Genomic DNA, 21,859 nt, shown 5'->3' with positions numbered 1-21,859 from the left:
TCACCACACCTGGCTACATTCTTGCTTTCTTAAGCATACTATATGGAGCATAGTTTGGAGCATAGTTTAACTCATTGGCATATTAAGATTATCAGTTACTGTGCTAGTCATAATGACAGATCATATATAACAGCAACGGAGACTCAAGAAGACTAGAATGCTAGCTGGCTGTTTTTGGAGGCTTACAGCTCTTGTTCCCAACATACAACTATTAACTGAGATTTTACTATAGATGTCAGTATACTCAGGTACCATCACCCAGAGTGATGCTAAGGGACATACCCTTCTTTACTTTGCTGCTTTGTTCTCTCAGTAGACAGTTCAAAGAGATCACATCACCTCTCTGCCATTAAATTGGTGAGTGTGCCAGCCATACATTCCCCTTTCTTCATCCTCCTATGACAATGGCAGCAAGTCTCTCCTTCTTACCAATGCTCATCTTTCTGCCTATGCTTGAGACACCAATGCCTTCTGTCAATTTTTTCCTTCATAACTTTCATTTCAAGTTTTCTTGGTATATTTCCATCAAATGCAAACACACTCAGTTCTTTCCCATAAGCAGGAAAGAAGGAATGTCAACACCATTTTTTGTGAAACCCAGCTAACCTTATTCTCCTCTCTACTTTTAATCTGTTCCACCTGTGTCCTATAGAACTATCATCAAACTCAGGATACTATGGATGGGTCCCATGAGCAAGGGTGCACATGGGGAGCTAAGAACTGTAAGAACATTTTCCAGCAACTAGTGAGAGTTACTCAGGTCAGGCAGCAGGTAGGTCAAAGCAGACAAGGATGGCAATAATGCCAAGGAAGGGTATCTGCCTCACAAGAGAAAAAGAAAATACCTCACAGCCTCTAATAACAGCATATGCATATATCTATCCATGATTCCTCACCAAATTACTCTATTATAACAGCAATGGAATTATAGAACTATGGATATATAGAATGAAAAGCAGGAATGCACAGGAATGCATACTGAAGTGAAAAACACCAAAAACTGGGATGGAAAATGGATCATAGTCTATGACCAAACTGCCTTGTATATCACAGGATCTCATCAGAGCTCAGAAGCTAAGCAGGGTTGGGCCTGGAAGGTACTTAGATGGGAAAACTGACTGAAAATGGTACTTGCTAACATTCTGATCAGGAATCTCTTCAGAGGCCCATGTGGCAAAGCAAACGCTTGGTCCCTGGGTTAGTGACATCAGGGAGTGATGGGACCTTCAATAAGCTGGTGGGGTCTAAATGAGGTCTTAAGGCCCTTAGAGGTGCCCTTGAAAGTAATTGTGGGAGCCTGGTCTCTTTCTCCTTCTCCTTGCTCCCTACCCATTGATAAATAACTTTGTTCTACCATAAGCTGTCCCAGCACAAGCCCAAAAGCAGTGGGTCTAATGGCCATGGATTAGAACACATAAAATCATGAGCCAAGATAGGCCATATATCTCTCTAAAAGTTTCTCACCTCAGGTACTTGTCATGGTAACGGAATGCTGACTGACACAGTATCCAATTCATAATACTAAAACATAAGCCTAAAGTGCAAGAGTATACAAACTCATTCATACAGCTACCTTTAGGAATGGAGTTGTGGCCCAGAACAAAGCAAGTTGTCTGTGTGAAAGTTTAACAAAATTAATTGGTTCCCCAGTACCCTTCCTCATCACAAGGCCAGGTATCCACTCTCTCCAACAAAGTAGAAAACTAGAATTTGACTGTGTATATAAAGACTAATGAGGATCTAAATTCAGGAATACTAGTCACTGTGTTAGGGGTTAGGATAAATGCTGTACTAAAAAACAAAAAGGAAGGAAGGAGGGAAGAAGAAAGGGAGGGGAGGAAACAGAGTACTAGGAGACCAAGTTACCATGTCATCAGCAGATATTTAAGAGTTCCTTTCTGGGGAGCCAAATGCTAAAAAGGAAATGAAGTTGTTGAATGCCGTCATTGACCTCACTGAAGGAACACCTCTGGTCATGTACACAAAAATTCACAATGAGCCCTACTGTTTCACTCTTACATATGATCACAATCCATCAATTACATAAAGAAGCCTTTGGGTTTTTGTTTTTTTTTGGTTTTTTGTTTTGTTGTTGTTGTTGTTGTTGTTTGGTTGGTTTTTCGAGACAGGGTTTCCCTGTACAGCCCTGGCTGTCCTGGAACTCACTTTGTAGACCAGGCTGGCCTCGAACTCAGAAATCCGCCCGCCTCTGACTCCCGAGTGCCGGGATTAAAGAAGTGCACCATGACGCCCAGCTAGAAGCCTTTGTAATAAAAAGTATTGAAGGAAGATAAAGAAAACTTTAATTAATTTTTAAAAGATATTGTGTTGCTGAAATAGAAAGAAACCTCTCAAAAATAATAAAATAAGACAGAAAATAAAAATGAAAAAATAAAAAAGGCAAAAACTTGGTGACATAGTTATTAAAAATATAAATTTGCCTACATTTATTGAATATTTATCTGTATGCCTACAACATTCCAGAGATGGTTTTTAACAGGAGATACCTCAGAAAAATATTATGCCCTGGAATACAAGAAAAGACAATGAATGAAAGGTGAATGTGAGCTAAGCTAGACTAAGGCTGCTGATCAGGTCCTGATTTAAACTTAGAGACTTGTGTACTGGAAGGGGGTGCTATTAACTATGCCAGAATAAGAGGCACAAACCAGAACTCCTCTGGGGAAACTAGGATTTGGCCATCTTAGTAATAAACCAAAATGATGTTTTATAATTGATTGAAGCTTTCAGCAAGGGAGATGTTAGTGGTGCTCCTGGACAATGGTGATTGCAGTCGAGGAGAAGGGGCAGAACCTTCTGATGGAAGAGAGGAACTTGAAAAATGTAGTAGAGCCATCTTTGGGGAACAGTTTTCCCACAGAATTCAGAGATGGAACAACAGCTGACAGAAGTAGGGTTAACCAGATGGGAGAGAAAGATGGAACATTCCAATTCAGATAGGAATACTCCAGAAAGAAAGCCAGATATCCTCAGTACCATTACTTCTAGACTATTGGTAAAATCACAGAGGAACACGTCAACTCATAATTCTTCCTCTACTTTTGAAAATAGAGAGCTGAAGAATAAATGAGCTGAGGCTTCCACAAAGCCTACTGAACTAGCACAATCTCTATATTAAAGATTATAAATACTGCTGAGATAAATTAAAAATTATTTAAGTGTGTAGGTGAAAGACTATAATGTATTCATATAATCAAAGTCAATGCTAATAAGGTATCTATTTTGCTAGAATGGATATATATTAATAAAATTTTATAAAGACTCAGCCAAAACTGTTTTTGTTAGAATCTTACAAGTTGATTCTAAGGTTTCTATAGAAATGCGAACAAGGGCTAACAAGATGGTTCAGTAGGTTTTAAAAGTATTCACCACCACACCCAAGGACCTGAGTTTCATCTCCAAGACCCACATGATCCAACTCTCTCATGGTGTTTTCTGATCTACACACACACACACACATGCACACACACATGCACACAGGCAGACACATGCACATGCATGCACACACACTCTTAAAAAAAAAGAATGTAAGCAAACAAAAACACACTCAAGAAGAATGATAGAATTTCAAATAATACCTAGAAATAGACCCATTCTGCCAGCACAGGCTAATGGAGAAAGAATAAGTTTTCAGCAAATGATGTCAGAGGAACTAAATCTCCATACTGAGAAAAAATAAAGATTTAACCACTAATCCTGGTCTACATAAAAGTCACATGTCTATCAGTAAAACAAAGTATAAAGTTTCTAGAAGACACAGGAGAATATTTTCATGACATCAAAGACATGCAAAGCAATAAACATAAAACAACAAAGCCAAAATGTATATTATGTAATAAAAACAAAAAAATTTCTATATTAGAAATATAGAAATATGTATTTCTAGTATATATTTCTGTATTTCTAGTGTATAGAAATATATATGTATACATATGTATATATATATATATAACTTAGTAGTAGACAGACAAAAATTAGACCTACTATATTGTTAATGTGCATATAAAGTGGACATCCACTTTAGTCTTGACAAATAGGACCACACAGAGCCTTCTCACTGCTTAATTAAAAGACAACATGGAAGAACTTCCAGGTCTAGCCACTCAATTCTCTAGCATTATCTTACAATTAACTAAAGTACAAGAATGATTTAGTATAAGGAAAATTTTCAACAATATGTACTTGATGTTTCTGATCTTAAAAGTTCCAAGGCAGAAGGTACCAAAAGTTCACTTAGTCTTTATTCCCTAAGATTGAGATTTCAGATGGTGTTTTAGTCAGGGTTTCTATTCCTGCACAAACATCATGACCAAGAAGCAAGTTGGGGAGGAAAGGGTTTATTTGGCTTACACTTCCATACTGCTGTTCATCACCAAAGGAAGTCAGGACTGGAACTCAAGCAGGTCAGAAAGCAGGAGCTGATGCAGAGGCCATGGAGGGATGTTCTTTACTGGCTTGCCTCCCCTGGCTTGCTCAGCCTACTCTCTTATAGAACCCAAGACTACCAGCCCAGGGATGGTCCCACCCACAAGGGGCCTTTCCCTCTTGATCACTAATTGAGAAAATGCCTTACAGTTGGATCTCATGGAGGCATTTCCTCAACTGAAGCTCCTTTCTCTGTGATAACTCCAGCTGTGTCAAGTTGACACAAAAATAGCCAGTACAATTGACCCCTTGTCAACTTGACACAAACACATCACTAGTAAGCCTCAACCCTTACATTCTTATTCATCCCCAAGATCTAAATAACTTTAAAAGTCCCACAGTCTTTACATATTCTTAAAATTTCAATCTCTTTAAAATATCCATCTCTTTTAAAATCCAAAGTCTTTTTACAATTAAAAGTCTTAACTGTGGGCTCCACTAAAACAGTTTCTTCCTTCAAGAGGGAAAATATCAGGGCACAGTCACAATCAAAGCAAAAATCAATCTCCAACCGTCCAATGTCTGGGATCCAACTCACGATCTTCTGGGCTCCTCCAAGGGCTTGGGTCACTTCTCCAGCCATGCCCTTTGTAGCACACACGTCGTCCTCTGGGCTCCAGATGCCTGTACTCCACTGCTGCTGCTGCTCTTGGTGGTCATCTCGTGGTACTGGCATCTCCAAAACACTGCATGACCCCTTCAGTCCTGGGCCTTCAATTACAACTGAGGTTGCACCTTCACCAATGGCCTTCCATGGCCTCTCACAGTGCCGAGCCTGAGCTGCTCTGCATGACCCCTTCATGCCTTCAAAACCAGTACCACCTGGGTGACCCTTACACATTACCAAGTCCCACTGCAGAAGGAGTACAACCTTGCCTATCTCTGGAACACAGCCTCTTTGTGCTTTCAGAAAACACTTCCCAGAAGATGTCACCTCAACGATGCTGGTCTCTTCTTAATCACCGCTAATTTCTTAGCTCCAGCTAACCAGCATCAATAATCCCAGTAATGCAAAGTTTTTGCTTTAGTAGTTCTGGTATCTTTTTAATCACAGCTGATTCTTCAGCCCCAGCTAACCAGAACTACAAAATCTTCACAAGCAAAACAGCAATGGCCCTGAAAAGAGTCTTTAAATTTCCCTCTGAAATTTCACAAACCAGACCTCCATCTTCTGCACTGTTCTCAGCATTATCTTCCAAGCTCCTACACAACATCTGACAGAGCTCTTAACAACGAATGGATCTTCAAGTCCAAAGTTCCAAAGTCCTTCCACAGTCCTCCCCAAAACATGGTCAGGTTGTCACAGGAATACCCCACTCTGCTGGTACCAATTTGTTTTAGTCAGGGTTTCTATTCCTGCACAAACATCATGACCAAGAAGCAAATTGGGGAGGAAAGGGTTTATTTGGCTTACACTTCCATACTGCTGTTCATCACCAAAGGAAGTCAGGACTGGAACTCAAGCAGGTCAGAAAGCAGGAGCTGATGCAGAGGCCATGGAGGGATGTTCTTTACTGGCTTGCCTCCCCTGGCTTGCTCAGCCTACTCTCTTATAGAACCCAAGACTACCAGCCCAGGGATGGTCCCACCCACAAGGGGCCTTTCCCCCTTGATCACTAATTGAGAAAATGCCTTACAGTTGGATCTCATGGAGGCATTTCCTCAACTGAAGCTCCTTTCTCTGTGATAACTCCAGCTGTGTCAAGTTGACACAAAAATAGCCAGTACAGATGGTGAGATACCTTTTCCAATAAACAGAGCTTGGGCAAAGTACCAGAGATCATATTTGACATAAACTAGACCAACAATGCTGTGCAAATAATGATTCGTTATCTTTTCTCTGTAAAGTGAAGTAAGTGGAGATATTACAGGGTGACTGCTCCTGTCTTATGAACATCATAGTATCACTGGATACATTAATGCAAGCAATTAAAGACTTCTAGATAATTTATATACCACAATAATTATCACTGAAAAACAGTTTCTAAAGGCTTATATTATCACTATACAACAGAACTATAATCTAGACTATTAAATAAATGCTGCACATACATGCTAAACACAAGCAATATTAAAAACATTTTGATATTATAAATGCCAGAATGGAGGGGAAGAGATGAGCACAAAGTCCCACCTCTACCTGGGGAGATACTAGCATCTGATAACTGCAGTCAGAAATGTCAGTTTTCTTTGAAGGTCTGATTCTTAGCAGGTGGACCACACATGAGGGCAGTCCACACACCCAAGAGTATCTGGGCAACATGAACTGGACTCAGTGGGTTGAGGAAGTAGGGAAGGGAACTTGAATTTGGGTTGGTAAGGGAGGTGGAATTATATCCAGGATAAGGGAAATAGAGATGATCAAAATTGTATGAAACTCTCAAAGACTAAAAATATTACTTAAAATTTTAATATTATTGTAAAAAAAAAAAGCACATGCATTCTGTTCATCAGCCAGAACATAAAAAGTATTATCATTCTAATATATAATCAGTGTAAAAAATTTTAATTTCTATGTTCTTAGTTTTACCAAATTATCAAAATCCAGAGAACAGTCTATATAACACATTACAATTTTACACACAGAATATTACACATTTCAAGTGTTCACTAGTATGGCATGGACAGTGGATTTTAACACTTATTAATTAAAAACTGTTTTAGAGACCCAACATGGATTACTTCAGTCAAAATTATCTGAGATGAATAGAGAAAAGTAATCCAGGTTCTGAGAGTGAGAGAGTCAGGGGATTCTAACTCAATCACTACCATGCTATCCCACACCTAGTCAAAATCCTTTCCCTCTACTACAAAAACGTTCAAATGAACAAACAAATATCTGGATTCCTATTGACGGATATGTTTTGAAGCTTAAATTTCTGGTCCCACTGAAAAAACAAACAAAAAAAATGATTTCCCCACCATGATTTCAAATCTGAAAAGACTTACCAGTAATATGAGTTTCTGATACTTTTGTTTTAGGTCTGACACATTTGCAGATGGGTCTGCACCCAGAATGCTGTACCAATCCTTTTTGGGTGTCTGCTCCAAAGCCATCGGTGTCCCTTGACCTAGAAGGGAGCCTTCTCTGATGACCTGCAGCAGAAATGTTACAGAAATTCATTACAACCAGAATAAAGAAATATTCCTCCCTAGATTCCTTACTACTTGAGTAAATTGCAAGCCCAAGGAAGTCTATATTTCCATTTTAAATGTCCCATACGTGCCATGTACAAAGATACAAGGATATGAAGATACCGAAAACCTATTAAATATTTCATGGAGTATGCGTATCACCTAAATAAATTTACAATGTTATAAAAAGAACTTGATAATGAGCCTAGGTGATGGGTGAACTTGTAAGAAACGCTGACACCATTGCATAATACACCAGCAAGATTTTGCTGAAAGGACCCTGATATAGCTGTCTCTTGTGAGACTATGCCGGGGCCTAGCAAACACAGAAGTGGATGCTCACAGTCAGCTATTGGATGGATCACAGGGCCCCCAATGGAGGAGCTAGAGCAAGTACCCAAGGAGCTAAAGGGGTCTGCAATCCTATAGGTGGAACAACAATATGAACTAACCAGTACTCCCCAAAGCTCGTATCTCTAGCTGCATATGTATCAGAAGATGGCCTACTCGGCCATCAGTGGAAAGAGAGGCCCATTGGTCGTGCAAACTTTATCTGCCTCAGTACAGGGGAACGCCAGGGCCAAGAAGTGGGAGTGGGTGGATAGGGGAGTGTGTGTGTGGGGGGAGGTGTATGGGGGACTTTGGAGATAGCATTGGAAATGTAAATGAAGAAAATACCTAATTAAAATTAATAAAAAGAAGGTATTTCTTATCTAATGGCAAAACTTGCATACAGGTGCTCACTAAACACACCGGAGCTTAATAAGTATGTATGAAACGAACAGATAAAAGGAATGGAATGCCCAAGAAATGTTAAGGACATACATAGTTCCTGAATTTCCCTGGTTCGCTTCTTTCTTCTAGAGTAAACATAAAGACACACAAAATGACAGCACCGCACGGGCTGGGGGAGAGGGGAGTCCTCTTGCTGGGGCAAAGATCCTCACAGCCCATAAAGACGTCGCTCCCGAAACTATGCACTCCAGGATGCCACAGTCCTCCAGTCTTTAGAAACCAGCTCACCCTGAAGCAGCCGCAGCTTGGGGACCCGCGGCGTCCACAGGCAGGCGTCCGCCCCACCGAGGCTGTCCCTTCTGATGCCTTCCCCTGGCTCCACACAGCGTCAGACTTATAGCGCTTCACATTGGAGCAGGAGTCCACTTGCTGCGGCAGCCGGACGGAAAGCGGAACCCACTTTCTTTTCCGCCGGAAGTCGGAGTACAGCGGGAGTGCGTTTCCAGTCGCGCCCTAATTATTGGTGCACATAACTGAAAGGCCCCGCTTCCAGTCCAGACGCGGTCGCTATGGTAACGCGTCTGGATTTCTGAGGTTTGTCAGCAGTGAGAGGTATCATGGAGGAATGCCTTTCCTCAGTTTGCTCTAATTCTTCCTTTGCCCCGACACCACGATTGTTGCATCCCTCTACATCTCCTAAGGTGCACCTCCATCCCAGATTCCTCTTACCTTACCTTGAGCAACTCGGGTCCTATTTGTTTATACTGGGGGCGGGCAGTTGGTGATAAGGATGAGGATGGCTAACAAATTATGCCTAATAATTTCCGTTAAACCTGAACAACTGACTTAAAATATTTTTAACTGCAAATCCTTTCCAATTTATTATCTCTTTATCGCTTTCGCTTCATCCCAGTGAAACAGCTGCGGAAGGTGTTGTTAGAACTACTTTGTAGATGAAGAAACAAATCAAGGACAAAGACCGGGTATATAATAATCCAGGTGTAGAAACAGCGTTCTTAACAGAATGAACTGTGTTGTGTTCGCTCTCTCTCTCTCTCTCTCCCTCTCCCTCTCCCTCTCCCTCTCCCTCTCCCTCTCTCCATTGTATTTGGAGATGAGAATCATCTTAGTTTTGAGACCTTGATATGATCTCCCTTGGTGATACAAAGTAGTTTTGGTCTTGCTTCTTTCTTAGATGTACTTTCCCTTTAGTCTTATTTCTTCCAAATATCAATTCAAGAAGCACCAAAGATAAAATTAGGTAGGAAATATTCTAATAGGATAAATTATTTACTGTAATGAGCATTGTATAACATAAGGAAAAACTGCAGAATGATACAGATGACTTTAAAATCTCAATATAAAAGCACAGATTAGGTTCTCCAATGGATAGATTTTGTCATGTTTAAAACAAAAACCATTATACAGTGGCAGGATCTAGCTTCAGAAAGATCCTGGGCTTAGAAAACCATGTGTGTGAGCCTACCAAAATACATAGTGAGTATTATGAATCTCTCCCTGGACAATATTATAAGAAAGCCCCCATTTAACTTACCTAGCCCTCAAATAATCCTTCTTGACCCTTCTCTGTATACAGAAATATGTTCAAGAAGTCCAGTTTTGAGAATAAAAGTTTTGATATACTATTCCATCAGGTTATTGTGTGATTTATTTTATTTAGCCAGTTTATTTGATATTTCCATAGGAACTCACAAATGCTTTTCCTTCTCATCTCCAAGAATTCTAGCATTGTGCACTAAATGAGATGAACTTTTTGCTTTATCTCCAAGGTGTCCTTAGTCAACCTAAACTGTCAATATTTAATTGATATCATCCAATAATTACATTCTCTTTAACTTTCTCTGATTGCTTCAAAGATGTCTTATGGGTAGTTTGCTTGGATATGTATTCAAACACTTGAAACATTGAGTCTGGTGGTTCTGTTTCTGAAAATATATTTGGTAAAACTCATTTCTTCACTAACAACTTATTGCTGTTGTTGGGTTTAGTTCATTGAAAAAAAAACAGATGGCTTGTCTTATAATCCAAATAATTAACATTTGAATAAAGTCCTCAAGATGGCTGTGACATGGATCACTAATCATTAATTTCCATTTTAGAACAACATCATTCAATAGAAATATAGTAAATCCCAAATTCAAGCTGTATGTGAGACTTTGAAAATATTATATTTGACATCCAGAATAGTTTCATTATAAAATGGAATAATGTAAATTAGCACCTCTCAGTCTGGACTACCTATTTTCAGTTTTCAGTAGCCTCATATCATTAATGGCTATAACATTGAGCAAAGCAGGTTTAGAGAATGAAGTCATAGCTCTTTTCCAGTTGCATTGATTTTTATTGTCTATGCATTTTTATGTGTGGGTATGCCACAGAATGTGCTAGAGGTCAGAGTACAACTTATGGGCATCAGCTTACTCCTTCTACCATGTGGGACCTGAGGACTGAACTCAGCCTGTCAGAATTGGTAGTACTTGTTTTACGTTCTGAGTTATATCTCCCTCCTAAAGTCCTAACCTTTTATTCTGGCATTAATTTACCTTCTATAGTAGTTGAATCATTAGAAAGTACTTCTTTCAACTTCCATGGCAAGTTGTATAAAATACTCATTTGTAAGCTTCCAATTCCGTGATGTATTATTGTCTCTAGAGGTACGTATTGAAACCGTTTCCCCCGTTGAATTGCCAGCCTTCTGGAGGAAGAACCCTTTCTTATTTGACAAGCTAAGCATTGGAAGCTGACTTGCTTCACATTTCCAAGTTTGAGTGATGGGTTTCTAATCTGGACAAGGTCATATTTCAGCGACAGAGACCCAAGGCCTAGTGGACTAGGGGAAGAGAAGATTAAAAGGGTAGGAAATCTGATGTCAGGAGGTCTTGCACAAACTATGTCTTATACCAGTCAAGCTTAATAAGAAGTACAGTATCTTATATATAGTTTTAAGAGAGATGGGACACACTTAGCAGAAAGCTATCATACAATAGTATGAAGTCAGCAGGAAGCTTAACAAACAATGTTGCACAAAGGGAACACAGGCTATCTCAAGTGAATCACAAGGACCTTGGGGCTGATAACCATCACCTTTTTCTGGGTGGGGATAGTTGATTTCTCAGGAAAACCTCAGGTCTTCTAAGACCATGTCTCCATGTTATTACTGGCTCTGCCAAGCATATTCATGGTTTTAGACAAGATTTAGTTCCTCCTCAGGCCTGGAGAAAACCTTGCATCAGCTTGGTTTCAACAACCTTCTAAAATAGGTTTGTTTCTTACTAACTTATATTCAGAAGCAAACTTACCCATCACAAACATAAATATAAACCATTGGGTTGGAATGATGACTCGGTGCTTAAGATGTAGCCTACTAAAGAAAACACTGTACTCATTTAGAGTACTTAGAAGAGGAATTTGTCTCAACTGAGGAATATCGAATGGCTGAGAAACACCTAAAGAAATGTTCAACATAAGGGAAATGCAAATCAAAACAACCCTGAGATTCTGCCTCATACCAGTCAGAATGGCTAAGTTCAAAAGCTCAGGTGACAGCAGATGCTGGCATGGATGTGGAGAAAGAGGAACATTCCTCCATTGTTGGTGGGATTGCAATCTGGTTCAACCACTCTGTAAATCAGTCTGGCAGTTCCTTAGAAAATTTGACACAGTATTACCTGAGGACCCAGCTATACCACTCCTGGGCATATACCCAAAATATTCTCCAAGATATAACAAAGATACATGCTCCAGTATGTTCATAGCAGCCTTATTTATGATAGCCAGAAGCTGGAAAGAAACCAGATGTCCTTCAACAGAGGAATGGATACAGAAAATATGATATGTTTACACAATGGAGTACTACTCAGCTATTAAACACAATGAATTCATGAAATACTTAGGCAAATGGATAGAACTAAAAAATGTCACCCTGAGTGAGGTAACCCAATCACAAAAGAACTCACATAATATGCACTCACTGATAAGTGGATATTAGCCCAGGAACTTAGAATACCCAAGATAAAATTTGCAAAACACATGAAACTCAAGAAGAAGGAATACCAAAGTGTGGATACTTCGTCCCTCCTTAGAATGGGGAATAAAATACATAAGTAGTTACAGAGACAAAGCTTGGAGATGAGACAGAAGGAAGGAACATGTAGAGACTGCCCCATTCAGGGATCCATACCATAATCAACCACCCAACGCAGATACAATTCTATATGCCAGCAAGATTTTGCCGAAAATACCATGATATAGCTGACTCTAGTGAGGCTATGCCAGTGCCTGGCAAATACAGAAGTGGAGCTCACAGTCATCTGTTGGATGAAACACATGGCCCCCAATGGAGGAGCTAGAGCAAGTACCCAAGAAGCTTAAGGGGTCTGTAACCTTATAGGAGGAACAGCAATATGAACTAACCAGTACCCCCTGAGCTCGTGTCTCTAGCTGCATATGTAGCAGAAGATTGCCTAATTAGCCATCATTGGGAGGAGAGGCCCTTGGTCTCACAAAAATTATATGCCTTGTATTACAGGGTAATACCAGGGCCAGGGAGCAGGAGTGGGTGGGTTGGAGAGCAGGGTGGGGGGAGGGCATAAGGGATTTTGGGATAGCATTTGAATTGTAAATGAAGAAAATATCTGATACAAAATTGTTAAAAATAAAAGAACATATATGGTATGCACTCACTGATAAGTAGATATTAGCCCACAAGCTCTGAATACCCAAGATACATTTCACATACCACATGAAGCTCAAGAAGAAAAACCAAAGTGTGGATGTTTCAGTCCTTCTGAGAAAGGGGGACAAAATACTTATGAGAGCAAATATGGAGACACAGTGTGGAGCAGAGACTGAAGGAAAGGGCATCCAGAGACTGCCCCACCTGGGGATTTATCCCATATACAGTCACCCTTTTGTGAATACCAAGAAATGCTTCCTGAAAGGAGCCTGATATAGCTGTCTCCTGAGAGGTCCTGCCAGAGTCTTACAAATACACAGGTAGATGCTTGCAGCCAACCATTGGACTGAGTGTGGGGTCCCCAATGGAGGAGTTAGAGAAAGGACTGAAGGAGCTGAAAGGGGTTGCAACCTTATAGGAAGAACATCAATATCAACCAACCAGCCCCTCCCCCCCCCCAGAGCTCCCAGGGACTAAGCCACCAACCAAGGAGTATACATGGATCCAGCTGCATATGAAGCAGAGGATGGCCTTGTCAGGCATCAATGGGAGGAGAGGTGCTTGGTCCTATGAAGGCTCGATAGATGCTCTAGTGTAAGGGAATCTAGGGCAGGGAGGTATGAGTGGGTGCATCGGTAGAGGAACACCCTTATAGAAGCAGGAGAAGGGGGATGGAATACGGGGTTCTCGGGAGGGGGAAACCAGGAAAGGGGATAACATTTGAAATGTAAATAAAGAAAATATCCAAAAAATTATAATAAAAGAAACCCTGACTAAGACAAATTGGTACCAGGATAATGGGGTATTCCTGTGACAACCTGACCCTGTTTTGGGGAGGACCGTGGAAGGATTTTGGAACTTTGAGGTAGAAGAGCCATTGGGATGTTAAGAGCTCTGTGGGATTTTTCTGTAGGAGCTTGGAAGATAATGTTGAGAACAGTGCAGAAGATGGAGTCATGGCTTGTGAAATTTCAGAGGGAAGATTAAAGACTCTTATCAGGGCTGTTGCTGTTTTGATTATGAAGATTCTGTGGTTTTGGTTAGCTGGAGCTGAAAAAATCAGTTGTGATTTACAAGTTTCCAGAACTACTAAAGAAAAACCTTTGCATTACTAGGACTATTGATGCTGGTTAGCTGGTGCTAAGAAATTAGTGGTGATTAAGAAGAGGCCAGCATCACTGAGGTGACATCTTCTGGGAAGTGTTTTCTGAGAGCACAACGAGGCTATGTTCCTCAGATAGCCAAGGTTGTACCTCTTGCTGCGGCAGGACTTGGTAATGTGTATGAGTCACCCAGGTAGTACTGGTTTTGGGGGCATGAAGGTCATGAAGAACAGCTGAGGCTTAGCACTGTGAGAGGCCTGGGGTGGCCATTGGTGAAAGTCTCAGTTGCAACTGATGACCCAGGACTAGAAGGGGTCATACAAAGGAGTTGAGGCTTGGCACCATGAAGAGAGCCTATGAGAGGATATTGGAGAAGCCTAGTTACAGGGGAAGACAGCAGTGTTTTGGAGATGCCAGTACCATGAATGACCACCAAGAACAGCAGCAGCTGTGTAGTACAGGCGGCTGGAGCCTAGAAGACAAGGTGTGTGCTACAAAGTACAGAGCTGGAGAAGTGACCCAAGCCCTTGGAGCAATCCAGAAGAAGTATCCCAGACATTGGACAGTTGGAGTTTAATTTTGCTTTTGATTGTGATTGTGCACTGATATTTTCCCTCTTGAAAGAAGAAAGTATTTTAGTGGAGCCCACAATTAAGAGACTTTTAATTATAAAAAGACTTTGAATTTTAAAATTGGATTATACATTTTAAAGGGATTGAAATTTTAAGAAATTTCTTGTTGCAGACTGTGGGACTTTTAAAGTTATTTAGATCTTGGGGATGAATAAGAAAGTAAGGGTTGAGGCTTAATAGTGATGTGTTTGTGTGTCAAGATGACAAGGGGTCAATTGTACTGGCTGGTTTTGTGTCAACTTGACACAGGCTGGAGTTATCATGGAGAAAGGAGCTTAAGGTAAGGAAATGCCTCCATGAGATCCATCTGTAAGGCATTTTCTCAATTCGTGATCAAGAGGGGAGTGTTCCTTGTGGGCAGTACCATCTCTGGGCTGGTAGTCTTGTTTTCTGTAAGAAAGTAAGCTGAGCAAGCCAGAGCAAGCAAGCCAGAAAGTAACATCCTTCCATGGCCTCTGCATCAGCTCCTGCTTCCTGATTTGCTTGAGTTTCAGTCCTGACTTCCTTTGGTGATCAATAGCAATGTGGACAGTGCAAGCTGAATAAATCCTTTCCTCCTCAACTTGCTTCTTGGTCATGAAGTTTGTGCAGGAATAGAAACCCTGACTAAGACAGCATCTAAAGCAACCTCAAACCTTACTGGGAAGATAGGCAAGCCACCAAGATTTAGGGAACAATGAGATTTTAAAAGCAATAATATGGCACATAAGGAGCCTTCACTTATTCTCCCAGACTACAAAGCAGCTGAAATAACTGCAAGCACCTGATGAGGGGTACCAAGCACTTACATTAGTAACTGGCAGGTATAATACAGAACAAATTATTTGAGTTAGTGAAAGTTTTAAACCAAGATGAAACTAAACCATGAAGATGTGTGGCTGTGTTCAGCTTTAAGAAATAAGTTAAAGGGAGGGAGAAAACATGTGACAAGAATTAGAGAAACTTTATTTTTTTCTTTTTGGATGATTGCCATAAAAGCTTATACAATATTTGAATCAATCTAGTGAACAACTGCTATAATTTCTACCTAGCACATATGGTAATGGATTAGTGTCCAGCTCATGGTGCTGCCAGGAGATGGGGCCAAGTGACTGGAAGCAAATCTGTGAAGGAAATATTGGGATTCTATCCACCTCCGCTCTGTGCTGTGTATCACTCTGCTTCTCAGCTGCCACGCAGGGAGTAGTTTCCTCTGCCCGTGATGCCCCCCCCCCACCTTGTTACTGACTTAGAACTTAAGCACTCACCAAAACAAATGCTTTTTCCTTTTAAGTTGGTTATCTCCAGTATTTTATTGTAGTAACGGGAAGCAGACTGGCACAACAGTTCTGCCTTTTCTTTTCAGACCACCTTTTGTTTCTCCCCTAAACTTGCTAAACTTGCTCTACTGTCTTGTCACCTCATCAGCATTATTGATGAACATTCGGGGTTTGCACACAGCCATGTACTATGTAGAGCATGACTGAGCAGGAAGTACATTTGGTTACCACACCTGCTATTGTTGTCTCTTGTTTAGCTCTCCTGTATTTGTGTTATAAATTCTTGGGGAGTCTTTATCTTACCTTGGGTTTTTGTTCCTGTATTCTTTATTCCTGTATTTTAACCATCTCAGAACCCATTAGAGATACTGTCCTTAAACCATCTTCACCCATCATAGAACATGCCAACTTACTTTCAGCATCTTACTCTTTTACATCTCTGTCTCTTCTTGTCACCACTCTGGTTTCTCCATATTTCCTAGATTCCCTAGAATACAAGGCAATCACTTTTGATTGAGAAAATGCAGTTATATGCTGCTTTTTATAGCATTCTTCCCTTTCCATATTTTACTTTTTAGAAAAAGTTCATTTTGTCATGTAATTGACTCATGGAAGAAAGGTTAATCTGAATGATCAAGGGGTGTTAATTTGTGGGTTAAAATGTGTTAAATAGTTGATATGAAGTCTGTTTAAGTCAATTAGAGTATATAATGAAGATGTTGCCAGGGTGTTAGGGAACCTTTTGGAGTTAGTTTGGAATTCACCAGTGCAAGTTGACTGCAGCACCCGGTTTAAAATGCAAGTGCATATGAATAGGTGTGCGCATGTAGAAGATGTTTGACTTTATTAATATGACTTATCTTTTATTATGGGAAATGAAACATACCATTCGTTTCATTGGTAAGATGGACACGAGATTAGTAGCATAGTTACCTCCCTTACTGATATGCCCCTCAAAGATAAACTGCATCTGCACTGTGTAACCAAGGAAGCATTACTAGCTTTTTGTTTGTTTTTCTTCTTTGTCCTTAAAAAATTTTCAGCAGCATCAACAAACATTGAATAGAAAAAGGCATGCAGATATAAATAAATGTTTTATTTCTTCTGTAAAACTGCCCACAGTGATGTTATGAGACATTGTCATATTGGTTAATACAATCAACATTTCATAACAGTTATTATTATGTTGACCTTAATGTTATGATGCATAAATTTCAATAGTTGAATTCAAGTTGACCCAAGAATACAGCATTGCATCTTCCACAGTTCAGATCCACAAGGGAATGAGTTAACCCCCCCCCCCATATTTTGAACTATGTTCTTCCCCTCATCATGTGGCTCGCTATGGTACTATTTGTTACTGCTCACACCAGTTTACTAGCGATAAACACATTTAGCATTGCAGCTTCAACTCACAACCCTCCAGTTTAATCATTAGAGATGGATGAAAAGCAGGTCTCCTTTACTAATGGGCTTTCAGCACTGATGGAGCCAGTGCCAGGATGATGGAAGCACGCAGCTGAAATAGACCAGATAGCTCCTTTCTGATGAATTTCCAGCAAATATCATATTTTTAAGAATATGGTGAGCAATTTATACTATTACTTTTTAATCTGTGGAGAAGCACTATGAGTACAGTCTTTTGTAGCTCATTAGCAATTTCTTTAATGAGTTTTTTTTTTTTTTTTGGTGTGATAGATAGTTAAAGTAACAGACAAATGACAGATTGTTTGCCTTTAATGATTTCCCTGTTTCGAGCCCATTATAAAGCAATTAGAAATCTGACAGCATTTTCACTCTGCATTACTGATCATCTAAAGTGATGAGGAATGAGAGGTGATGAATATTAATTGTATATTTTCATATGATTATCATAAATTATTACCTTGTCTGATGTGCTGCAGGTGAAGTGGGAACGTTAGAGAAAGTCAGTCAGATATATTAATTTGAAAGACTGGATGTTTTTTAATCTGTGTCTGTAGTGAGAATCCTGCTCTGTAGTGTTACTCTTTATTTCCCTGTGAATATTAAACTAAGTGTTTTTTTACTTTCTCTGTTTGTGTGGAGAAATTTAAATACATTTTCTTACTTGAATACATGAAAAGTAAAGACATATTCCATAGTGCAGCACACATGTGTGTATTTAAGCTAAAGTTAAATTTAGGAAGGGAGTCATGAATGACTTCTGTTACTGTATGTATATGTATATAAATACATATATGTAATATTAACATATATCATATGTACAGAGGAGGAAACACCTAGGAACTCATCCTGTCTTAGTCGTAAAGCTAGGTGATCCCGCGTAAGGAAAGGCAAGAGATCGAAGTGTACCGAGGAAGAGGATGAGATTTTTCTGTTTTCTAGATAAAGTTTGGCATTGCCCCACAGTCCCTCACTTTCAGCAGGGAGCTAACTGTCCTACAGATGCAGGTATAATTTGTTATTTAAGCTGGCCTTAAAGTTGGAGCAAATTTTGGCTCAGGAATGAGAAAGAGTGCTTGGCAAGAGGCAAAAAAGCTTAAGAAAGGCTAAACAACTGATCATGGGTTTGGAGCAGTTTTACCCACAGCACAGGTACGACTTGTGAACTGAGAAGTGATAAACAAAACTGCTTTCTAGTGTGCAAAAAGGCCACATCTGCACTCAGGGTTGTCTTTCTAGCCCATGTATTTTGCTTTGTGGAGTGTGTGGCTTGTAAAAATATGTTATTTTTGGGTATACATTTATGGAAAAGACATTAATCTATATAATGAACACACATTAATACAATACAATTTCGAAATGATGCCTAGAAACTATTCTCTTTATTTTATATGTAATTTTATGAATTCTCATTTATAAAAACTGAAAGCAAAACTCTTAGATATTACAAATGAACTTTTGTTTTGCTCTGAGAAGTTGAGAGTTCTCTGTAACTCATTAAATTTTTTGAAATTTTAATTGTATGTGTATGAGTGTTTACCTGGATGTATGTTTGTGCACCACATGCATGCAGTGCCGTGAAGGACAGAAGAAAGCATTGTGTGTACTGAGACTGGAGTTACATAGTTGTGGGCTACTCTGTGCATGCTGGAAATTGAACCTTGGTGCTCTAGAAGAGCGGCCAGCATTCTTAATCTCCCAGCTATATTTCTAGCCCCTTTTGTTAAACTCTTTATGCTTGGTAACTTCCCAACCTTTCTTTCTGCCAATATCCATTATCCAAGTCGGAATGCAAACTTTATATCTTCTAAAGTAGACACACTTGTCATTTGTTTCTCTTATACCTCTAAGATATGACTGTATTAGCATTTTGGACTGTTGCTGTTTGTTTGTTTTATTCTATAATGAAATACCTTGAGACTAGATTAACTTCATAAAGACATTTCATTTCCCTCACAGTGCTAGACATCACATAGAGAGTGTGCCACTTTCACAGTGACTCTGTTAAAGGCCTCATGGCAAAAGACTCCACAGTGCTGGTGTGTGTGACAAAACCAAAGGGCACCACAAGGAAGGGCTCCAGAGATTAATGCAGCAACCAATCCAGGGTTTTATAACAACTGGTTTTCAGTAGACCTAACTGAGAGGTCTGCTAAAAAAAAAAATCTCAATTCTTTCTGAGCAGATGCCCACAGTGACCTACGTCCAGTTTCCACATATTAATGTCTTCTTTACCCACACAGCAGCAAGGCCATCCTAAAGACCAAGCTTTTCATACATGGATCCATGAGGGACAAACCCCATCCAAGCCATAGGAAACACTGACTAATATGGCTGTGTAGCTTTGGGCCAATTTTCTACTTCTATTTGAAGAACTGGACTGAAAACTTTCTCTAACTGACAGAGAACAGCACCCACACTACATTCAAAGCAACTCAATCTGTCCAACTATGGCATGGTTAGAAATCCAACACCAAGGAAGTAAACACTTTTCAATGGCAGCTCATGTGTAACTACATCTTCTCTGATACCAAAGAAACCCTTGGATATATTCTACCACCTCTAAAAATTCTTGAATGGTGCAAGGGCAGACACAAGTATAAAACCAGGGGCTAGGGGTTATAATTATCAAGCATCTCCACATATGCTTTCTTGTTTAATCCTTAGTCCTGTTGGATAAATAAGCTCATGCTGTTAGCATCCCCACAAAGCGGATGATATGGAAAGGAACAGAGACAACATCAAACCTAAGACACTGGACACCAAACTTCTTATAAAGCCTCTGTGACTTGAGATATATATATATATATATAGAGAGAGAGTGATTCCAGAATTCTGTTTTCATCAGAAGCTCCACCTGCATGCTTGAGATAGGTAGAACAATGAATCCATGAGAGTTTAGAAACTCCTTCATCTCTGACCTAAAAGTATATTAGAACTTTAGAACTTCTTGACCCAGTGGCAGCCAGTTTTGTACATGGGACACTGCATGTTTTCAAAATCCGTGGGACCATTTTCTTTAGTTTAATAAAATAGTGATTATTGTCTTGGCTTGGTAATAGAAATATATTGACTTTATTGGTGTTATTGTTCCATCGCTTTAGTTATGAAACTCTTTTATGATATGGGTGTCTTCTCTAACCATTTTTGAAATTTCCCAAGTCAAAAGAGAAAAAGAATTATGTGGCTGCTTTTGTTTGTTTATTGTTGTTGACAGAATGAACGTGAGTGAGGCTGGACTGGTTACTGGTCCTACTGCCTCCTTTGTACAAATGCTGTCTGAGGATCACTTTTTCTGACCTGGGAACTTCTATGATTGATTATTTTTTTCTGCTATTTCAAAGGACAGTTGAGATCAGACAGCAATTTAATAGTTAAACACATTCATATTCTTTAAGTGGTATCATAGTTATGGTTTCTATTGCTGTGAAGAGACACCAGAACCATGTCATCTCTTATAAAGGAAAATGTTCAATTAGGGCTGGCTTACAGTTCAGAGGTTTAGTCCATTGTTGCCACAGTGGAAAGCATGGCAGTATGCAGACAGACTTAGTGCTGGAGAAGAAGCAGAGAGATCTACACTCAGATCCACAAGCATCAGGAAGAAACAATAAGCCACTAGGTCTTTCTTGAGGTTTTGAAATCCAAAGCCCAAACCTGAGTGACACACTTCCTCCAACAAGGCCACACCCACTCCAACAAGACCACACCTCCAGTAATGTCACTCCCTGTACCATTATTGGGGTCATTTTCATTCTGACCACCACATATGTTAAAAGAATTCATAGAAACAATTATGTTCGTGCATTTGTTCAGTAGGAACTTTGGTTTAACATGATACCTTATCATTCAAGATCAAGCCTGATTGACTGACACAGTCCCCATGTTCTTCCTTTTTTCTACCATAATCATCTTCTTAATGTCCTGGTATGTACTCATGTGCACTCAAATCCTTGACCTCTGGCTACAGAAACGTGTCTTCCTCTCCCTATTGACAGCATTTGCCTTCTATAAACAAATAACAATTACTTTTAGCACTCATTAAATTTCAAGTTTTTTTTTTAAATCTTGTATTTATTTTCTAAGAAGTTTCTTTTTCTTTTTAAAGATTACTTAGTACATGTAGTGTGTCTGCCTGAGTTTATGTGTACCATGTGTGTGCAGGTGTCCATGGAAACTAGAGGGCATTGGATCCTCTGGAGCAGAGTTGTGTTTGGAATCCACATGATGTGGTTGCTGGGCAGCAACCCGGGTCCTCTGAAGGAGCAATAGGTGCTCTTAGTTCCAGAGCCATTTCTTCATCTCCACACCCCACCAACTTATTCTAAACACCATTGTATCACCTCATAACGCTATAAAGGTCGCTTGTTTTCAAATGCTCACCTCACCCTCTCAAAATTTGTACCTAATTGAATATAGGTACAATTT

At 39.7% G+C, this 21,859-nt stretch overlaps 1 protein-coding gene across 5 annotated transcripts in view; it reads right to left on the bottom strand.

Moving 5' to 3' along the window:
• The window catches only part of Dnajc24 (DnaJ heat shock protein family (Hsp40) member C24), a 40,690-nt gene extending 31,927 nt beyond the window's left edge, over positions 1 to 8,763 (bottom strand). For 4 of the 5 annotated variants that reach the window (XM_021155810.3, XM_085834600.1, XM_085834599.1 and 1 more), the window contains exons 1-2: positions 8,407 to 8,763; positions 7,396 to 7,542 (exon numbers count right to left, since the gene is read on the bottom strand). In XM_021155810.3, coding sequence (XP_021011469.1) covers positions 7,396 to 7,542; positions 8,407 to 8,535 — 276 coding nt within the window. In that variant the 5' untranslated portion in view covers positions 8,536 to 8,763. The remainder of the gene's footprint in view (positions 1 to 7,395; positions 7,543 to 8,406) is intronic. The other variant, XM_085834601.1, reaches the window with a different exon arrangement.
• Between the last annotated feature and the right edge of the window lie 13,096 nt (positions 8,764 to 21,859).

Source organism: Mus caroli, unplaced genomic scaffold, assembly GCF_978045245.1.
Source record: "Mus caroli unplaced genomic scaffold, Mus_caroli_1 scaffold_2, whole genome shotgun sequence".
In the NCBI taxonomy this organism is placed as follows: Eukaryota; Metazoa; Chordata; class Mammalia; order Rodentia; family Muridae; genus Mus; species Mus caroli.
Note: the sequence above shows the minus strand (reverse complement) of the source record. Positions and strands in the feature narration are given on the sequence as shown.